The sequence below is a fragment of the Sphaeramia orbicularis genome, chromosome 14 (genome assembly GCF_902148855.1).
Source record: "Sphaeramia orbicularis chromosome 14, fSphaOr1.1, whole genome shotgun sequence".
NCBI lineage: Eukaryota > Metazoa > Chordata > Actinopteri > Kurtiformes > Apogonidae > Sphaeramia > Sphaeramia orbicularis.
In genome coordinates this window covers 50,925,100-50,934,020 of record NC_043970.1, presented here as the reverse complement: position 1 = coordinate 50,934,020, position 8,921 = coordinate 50,925,100, and the positions used below count along the sequence as shown (strand labels likewise).

The following is an 8,921-nucleotide window of genomic DNA, read 5'->3' as shown; positions in this document are numbered from 1 at the left end:
CACGACATCTATGCAGTAAACAATGCATGATTATCCTGAGTGCTGAAACATTTGTATATCTTTGCTGGCATTAACTATGGAGGCTGTTAGGCTGGAGTGTCCGTACACCCAATAATTTGTGATTTGACAGGGGTACAAGCCTGCCAAATTTTTGTAGACACCATAATACAAAAATATTTTGGACTTTAAAAGAGAAATATCAGACAAATAAAATGGCCCGTCTGATTTTTATTAGCTTACCGGCGGACAGGCACGGCCGGTCGGATGGGCATCAGCAGCTGGTTGTTGTGGTGGACCGGAGGATCTGTGGACACTGGGGAGGATGGAGGAATCCCCCAGGTCTGTGACATGAGGCTGGGACGGGGCAGTCTAAAACACTTAATGTATAAAAGCTTAACATAGCCTATTGTCTGAAAACTCAATCGTCACTAAATTATCCATGGACATCTCCAATCATGTCCACTTTCACCTCTCCTGAAATCAAAACAAATGCCCCAGAAATATGGATGCAGTCCACGTTAAGCTTTTTTGTCTCCATAAGTGCACATTACAGAGAAAAAGCTTAAAGTAGCTTTATGTGTGAAAACTGCGATCAATCATCGCCAATCTCATCATTTTGATTTTTGGAGAGGTGGAAGTGGACATGATTACAGATGTCCATGCATAATTTGGTGACAACTGATCACTGTTTTCAGACATTAAGCTACGTTAAGGTTTTTTTACTTGGGTACTACTTTACTTTTTTTACTGCGGTCAATTCCATTCAATTCTGATTGGAATGTATAAAGGAAATGTGCTTGGATTTAGTCGTACTCTCAGTTTTATTCATCTGGATTTTTTTGGACGTACAGAGTTTTCTGAATGTAAGCGTATACACCAGGTTTCATTATTCAATTCACACAAGTTTTCATACATAATGCCCCAGATGATTATTTTTTTGGATGTCAGAGTTCAAAGTGGGTGTACCACAAGACAGTGAACCACAAGATCTCCTTGAAATGAGTTGTATCTGCTGATAAAGGCCACACACATGCCTGCCTGAAAGTTTTCTGCCAAACCTTGAAAAATGCAAAAGCCACTTTTTTCAAAATACTCTGTCCTTTTTCTAACGACAGTAAAGAGAAAAAAAACTAGTGTCAACTGATAATTTGGATGTTTTAGTCCAGATCATTCAGGAACATTTCTGAAATGTTCATTGTTTGATGGTTTTTTGAGTGCACTACCTGATCACTTAGTTTCACTTCAGATAAAACACTGTAACTCTGCCAGACGACCTAGAAATGATGTGAGAGTTTAGACTCCTGTTACTTATGAGTTATTCATTCAATCTACAACATGTGATGTACACAGGGTTCCCAAAAAAATTGACATCATTTGAGATGTCCATATCAGAGTGACTACATGATCATGAGAAATGATACTTACCAGGATTGATTTTGGACATAAAATGTTTTATTCTACTAATTTCAAATAAAAAAATTCTGGGGATGGTAATTTTATAATGTTCTAAAGTTATTACAAATGTTGAGTGTGTGCGCCACTTGTGACGCAGAACACATCAAGTTGGTTGTGGAGTTCCTTTCCGACACAAACAGCCTTCCTCTTGAAACTTCTTATGCCACGTCCAAATCTGCTTTCCTGTTGGGGCTTGTTCAGGAAACTTTCAAACAAATTCACATTGTGCATTTACATTTGACTGAGTTTGGGTGTACTTCAATAAACAGAACACCTTTTCTGTTGCAGTAAACTGCATGTCTTTTGCTGAAAGCACAAAAATTAAAATGATTCCACTTTTTTGAGCAACGGGAGTAAACACATTTTAAACAAATTATTAGGGGATGAAATGATGTCAGTTTTTTTGGGACACCCTGTATAACCCTCTCAGGGGCTGTAATATGTATTTTTTAAGTAAGACACCTCCTTAGTAAGGTTCTCCTTGTACTCACTTTACAGCCTTATTTGTAGGTGTAGAATGTTCATCTGTTACACTGTCATTCTCACGTGCCGTTATTTTCACCACTACATTGAACAGTTTTACTTCATAAACAACAGCTTTAAGCTCCTCTACTCTGACAGAAACAGAAAGGCCTCTATCACATAACTATTCTTACAAATGATCCTTTTTCCATCGACTTATTGCAGTGTAAGACTGATTTTTTTCCATTTATGTGTAGTAAACTTTAGAGAAAAAGCAAGACGTGTTTGTTTCATACCAAATAATTTTCTTAACATTATTATAAAATGTGAATCCAGGAGGACACTAGTAACAGATCTGGAAGGAGAAGAAACTCATTGCTCCTTCTTACATAGACAATGTTTCTATCCCCTAGACCCCAGCAAAAACCATAATTTAATAATTTCAATAAGTTTTCTCTCTGTTTTTCTGTGGAAGTGAAAAATGAAAACTCCTGCTGAAATCCTGAGTCATAAAGCAAGATCTATGAAGATTTTGGAAATATAATTTAGTTTTCATACAATTCAAGTAAACTACTGCCATAGACGTGCAGTTCATCATTAATCATTATGAAAAACAAAATCAGTTTTCTTATAAAACCTAATTATTGCTAACATTCTAAGTTGAGACCTCAGCTTCTTTCAGGACGACTGAAAACTTCCTCTGACAGCACAGATAATACATGAGGATGGGTCTGATGGTGTTGTCTCTAATACCATAGATCAGAGCACTCAGACATTTAGGGAGCATAACAACCACAACATAAAGAGCAATTTGCATATGCAGAGCTCTTATTCTGTCCACAACCGCTGAAATAGCTATGAACAATGGAGTGTATAGGGTTGAGAGGAGACTGAGGCCGAGCTGAAACAGATGTAGAAGCAGAGTTTTACGAGCCTTATGGGCTGAAGCTTTGTCTGTGGAGGCTGACGTGGCTGCTATTGTTACACCAATGAAAGAACCAATGACTGTAACACCAGCTGATACAAACAGGAAATAATGGTAGACTCTGTCATATTGTTCAGACACTGGATTGAGAAACATAGCTTGAGCAGAGCACATGGCTGTCATCTGCAGAGTCTGCAGGTTTTCAAATGGAAAATCTAAGAGTAAAACAAGTTGAGTAAGAACATATAATGAACTGAAGGCCCAAATCACAATGATAGCAACCGCTGTATTTCTGCTGGTGACAACAGTAGAGTGTCTCAGTGGGTAGCAAACAGCTACATATCTCTCTAAAGACATCACCACTAGTGTTAGAGGAGAGATGTCTTTTAAAAGATAAGAAAACATGATGAGAACACCACACACAGGATAAGTCAGCCTGATTCTGAAACTCAGAAAATATAATAACTGACTCAGTGTGAGCTGTAAATCATCTGCAAAAAGGAGATTATATAAAAGAATGTAACGACAGGTCTCACGTAACACTGGTTTACTCCTCAGTGTGAAGAGCATGACCCCATTAATGTAAAGAAAAACCAAACATGGCAGAGTAATAGGAATAGAAGACAATACAAGTTCCAGTAGTCCTCTGTACTGTGGTCCAACAGTTGTGTTGGTCTGAATTTCTGACATTTTAGAGAAACATTCATGAAACCCACGTCAAACTAAGAGGGAACCTGAAGGCTTTGTTTTGTAATAATACGTTTGGATGCTTTATATATAAATCAGCATTCAAATCTCAAACTCCCATCAACCCCCACACTAAAACAGGACATATGCATCATTTCTGACAATCTCATTGAGTTCACGATCATAGATGAAAACATCCACATGCATTTTATCATGACAACAGAAAACATGTTAAACCCCAGGCAGAGTTGGTCTGCAGAGTTTGTCTGTTGTCACATAGAATATATGAGCTCATGTCGTACACCCACCTCATGTAAAACATCACGTGTAAGTATTATGACCCCAAGAGTCATGCTGATTGGTTATTTTTCAAACCTTTATGTAAATGTAATGTAATGAAGATGAGAACATGCATTCATGTGTTTGGAAGAAGTCAGGGGAATGGAAGGTTTATCTTTGTTAGTTTTCTTTTTTTTTTTTAACTTTTATCATCACATATTCAGAAAGAATCGAGTGAAAAAGACAGTACACCCTCTTTGAATTGGTCCAATCCAAAACATTCCAAATAACTTAACTTACAAAGCACTTTAAACAGGGCCAAAATGATGTACAGAAAAATAAGCAAAAATAAAAACTACCTTAAAGTCATGAAATACCTAATACATAGTGAATAAAATATATGAAACATATTAAAAGACATAAAATAGAGTAAAATACTGAGCATGAGATGACATTGAAAAAAAAAAGTAAATTTAAATCAAATCAACCAACATCATGCATGATGTTGAATGCTAAAGAAAAACAACGCAAGTTTTATTAAGACTCAAAAATGGACAATGAGGTGGCCTCTAAAATGTGCAGAGACAAGGAGAAGCTGGTCAACTGACCTGAAAGAATATCCTGGCTGAAGTTCAGTGATATTAGGAGCTACACCACGGGTCTGCAACCTTTATTATCAAAAAGAGTCATTTTAGCCCCTCTTCTGCCAAAGAAAAAAAACAGTCTGAAGCTGCAAAAAATAACAGAGCTTATAAACTTTTAAAAGTTTTAATCTTTTTTTTTTTTACATTGTATCTGTTACACCCACTGAATACAATGAACAGAAGTGCAGTGTGGAATGGATTCTGGAGTATGATTACTCTAAAAGTACACAGTAAAAGTAGTTCATAGTATTTGTGCTAATAGTATATGAAGTACTAATACCAAAAATACCAAATTCACGCGATACTTATTGGAAAAAATATTTTTATTCATCATTGAATTTAGTTTTAAAGCCTATTTCAGACAAAAAAAAACAAACACTTTTGTAGCTTGGAAGGGATTTTTGAGTATGATTACTCCAAAAGTACAAAGTAGAAGTAGTTCATAGTATTTGTGGTAATAGTATATGAAGTACTAATACCAAAAATACCAAATTCACAAGGTACTTCTTGGAAAAAAAAGTTTTATTCATCATTGAATTTAGCCTTAAAGCCTATTTCACATGAAAAAACACACTTTTGTAGCTTGGAAGGGAATCTGTTGTAGGATTACCCCAAAAGTGCACAGTACTCATACAGTTGCTCTTTGAAAAGTATCACTATTTATGGAAATGATTCTCTTCAAAACTCAAAACTGCCTCCACAGTTCCCAGTTGTGCTTCTTCATATTCTCCATCTGGTTTCACATCCGCAAGCTCCTGGAAAACAGACAGAATTACGAGAGTAATACACAAAGGACGGAACAAACCCTCCATCTGCGTCTTTAACGTAGAGCATAAATGAGCCCTTGCTTTTGTTGTCCAGAAGGCACATTCGCTCCATGCAGCTCATCTACCGTAATTGTTGAATGAGTAGCGCACAAGAAAAATGCTAGCGGCTGGGTTGACCATGCAGAGGAGAATCGTGGCTGGTTTGACCGCAATAAAGGGAGGAGCCACTACAAGGAAGATGAAGAGAAGCAGTAAAGGGAGGAGCCACTACAAGGAAGATGAAGAGACGCAGTAAAGGGAGGAGCCACTACAAGGAAGATGAAGAGACGCAGTAAAGGGAGGAGCCACTACAAGGAGGATGAAGAGACGCAGTAAAGGGAGGAGCCACTACAAGGAGGATGAAGAGACGCAGTAAAGGGAGGAGCCACTACAAGGAGGATGAAGAGACGCAGTAAAAGGGAGGAGCCACTACAAGGAGGATGAAGAGACGCAGTAAAGGGAGGAGCCACTACAAGGAGGATGAAGAGACGCAGTAAAGGGAGGAGCCACTACAAGGATGATGAAGAGACGCAGTAAAGGGAGGAGCCACTACAAGGAGGATGAAGAGACGCAGTAAAGGGAGGAGCCACTACAAGGAGGATGAAGAGATGCATTCAGCCCCGGAGCCACAGGTTGCCAACCCCTGGGCTAGATCATTAAGGGCTTCACAAGCAAATACAATAATTTCAAAATAAATCCTAGAATGTACAGACAACCAGTGGAGTGAAGCTAAAATTTGTGAAAAAATGACTCATGATCCACTAACCCTCACTTACAGAGCAGTGCAATAATCCAGCCTAGTGGTAACAAAGGTGTGCACTGCAGTGTCAAAGTAGCTTAATTTTTGCCAACTGCCTCAACTAAAAAAAGCTGGTGTTCATCTCAGTTCATCTCCCTGATAAGATTGTCAACCTTAAAAGCCACATCAACTGTAACCCCCATGTTTTTAATAGTGGACTTGTCTCTTCCCCAGGTCATCTGGAGATGTAATAGAGAGGCTGAAAAAAAATCACTTCTGTCTTTGCTTCATTAAAAATTTTGAAGTTTAAAGCCATTCAGGCCTTTATGTCATCAAAACATCTGAGCAGCGGTTTTATAGAAATGACTCTTTTTTACATAGATATGAGTATCATCGACATAATGGTGAAATGACATCCTGTGGTTCCTCAGTATCGAGCCAAGAGGTAATTAATAAAAGGAGAAGAGGGCCAAAAACAGAACCCTGTGGGACCCCCCCCAGCCAGCATGTCCATGTGGGCCCCAAAAGAGTTACAATTGTGCTGCTTAAAAGGTTTCCATGTGGGTTTGTCTCTGTTTTCCATGGTGGCCCCGCATAAGTTGGTTCATATCAGAATCAAAATCAGAATCAGAATCTCTTCATTGTTATTGTACCAAGTACAATGAAATTGAGGCAAAGCTCTCAGGTTCAGTGCAAGAATTTACAGACAGACAACAAATATCTGCAGAACAACAACAAATAGTAAAACAACAACAAATATCAGTAAAAGGCACAGTTATTTACATTAAAAAATGAAAAGTATTGCAAACTAAGATATTTGTAAAACATAGAATTTATGTCGTGCAAATAACATGAGAAGTAGAGCAAATGACATGAAAGATAAATATCGTGGGATAAATAGTGTGAGGAATAAATAATATGATATTCAGATCTCTGATTCTGATATGGGTAAACACATGTGGGGCCACCATGGAAACTGTGGACAAACCCAGATGGGACCCTTCTGGGGCCCACATGGACATGCTGGCTGGGCCATACGGCCATAAGGCTGATGGGTAGGACCTGAGCCATTTCAGCGCTATCCCCTTTCTGCCCGCCCACTGCTCCAAATGAGAAATCAGGATATGGTGGTCAACAGTGTCAAAAGCAGCAGTCAAATATAAAAGTAAAAAACAACATAATGGCTGTGGTCAGTGATTAAAAACATTTTATAAAAAAACTCTGAAATTCTGGTTCAACATTATGGATAACGGCTAAAATTTCCTGAAGGGGTCAAATGATTGGCCATTTTTGTCAAAAAAAAAAAAAGTTGTGAAAAATGCATAGAACTGTGTTGAAATAATGCTAATACATTTGTGCACAGACTACTGATATTATTTGACAGTGGAAGCTCTATTTTCAGAAATATTGGATTTGGAATAGCACGTGTATGTGAAAACTTTTGCTGGTGGACAGACGTGACATTACCGATGATGATCTCGTCAGTACCAGTACTTTATTAGTAATAAATTTATAGATTTACTATTACTAATTCTCCTCTTATTCATAAACATTTGTATTGTGGATCTAAAGCAATAACAGCTTAACAAAAATGCAAAATGTGTCAGTGGACGGATGTGACATGGTTGTTATGGATCTGACACAAGCACACAGAGAACCCAAATGCAGCACCACAGGATTAAGTCTTTTAACTGAGTTATTAACAAGCAAACAAGACTCAGACAAGGGGCAGACGATGGAATGGTCAGGGCAGGCGGGGGTCGAGAACCGGGGAATCCAGACGAATCCAGTGGGGACAGACAGAGCCGTGGTCGGTGGTCGGAAGGGGGGTTCGGCATCCAGGGCTGAGACAAACAGGCTTGGTCAGACGAAGGTGGTTCGGAACCGAGGGCTGAGGACAAGTCGGACGAGCGGGGTTCAGGGATTCCAGACAGGCGGGTCAGGTCGAGACAGAACAGGTTCAGGAGCGGAGATTCAGACTGGGTACGCTGGATAGTAACACTGGGTTAACAATCTGGTGACATACACATGCAGAGGGAGAGGTTAAATAGGCCCAGGCCTAATGACGGCAGCTGGGAACAACAGGTGAACGGAGTTGAGTAATTAGGGGAAAGGTCAGAGAGATGAGGGGACGTGACTGACAGAGAGAGAGAGAGCGAGAGAGAGAGAGAGAGAGAGCAGAGCAAGTAGAGATGTGACAGGATCCCATCATACTGATGCTCGGCAGCCATGTCACCGTTTCCAGAAATGATCCCTGTGCAAAAACTAGTATCAGAATTATTTATTGTATAGTTTATCATCATACTAAAGAGTAAATAACAATATAGAATTGCTATTTCTTTATAAAAATGCTTAGTATTAGAAAACTGTTGATTTATAAAGTGACATGTGACATTCTTGTATGTATTGGCGTAACATAAGCAGGATGGATCAGCACCATACTCCATATTGAACCTGTAAAAATAAAACATGTGATATGTAGTATATGATCTTGTAAGAAAAACTGGGGAATCTAAAAGAATAGAATATTTTTTTTTCAGGTAAATTCAGTTCAAATAGAACTTGGCCATTTGTGACATGAAAATATAGCATTAATTGTGATGAAACTGGACATTTTTGACCTGAAAAACATAGTTCATATGACCATGAACATGTTGAACAGAACTGAAATCCTGTAAATTTGCATAACTTGCATTTATCAACACAGAGTTCGTTCCTTTTGGGATTCACTTATATTGATTTGTTATGCATCACTTTTTTTTTTTTTTTACATCTAAGAGCAGTCTCAAACAATATAGATATTTTCCATGGTCTTGAAAGCATGCGTCACAGATCTCAAGGATAATAAACAGACAGGCCGTGTGAAAAAAATAGATCAAGCGTGTGACTGAGTTCTTCTCTAGAACCAGATACAGACTGAACAC

At 38.5% G+C, this 8,921-nt stretch overlaps 1 protein-coding gene across 1 annotated transcript; it reads right to left on the bottom strand.

The window, feature by feature from the left end:
- Window positions 1-2,572: 2,572 nt before the first annotated feature.
- LOC115432651 (odorant receptor 131-2-like) lies at window positions 2,573-3,532 on the bottom strand. The gene has a single exon (XM_030153559.1). It carries the CDS (start codon window positions 3,530-3,532, stop codon window positions 2,573-2,575), a length of 960 nt encoding a protein of 319 aa, XP_030009419.1.
- Between the last annotated feature and the right edge of the window lie 5,389 nt (window positions 3,533-8,921).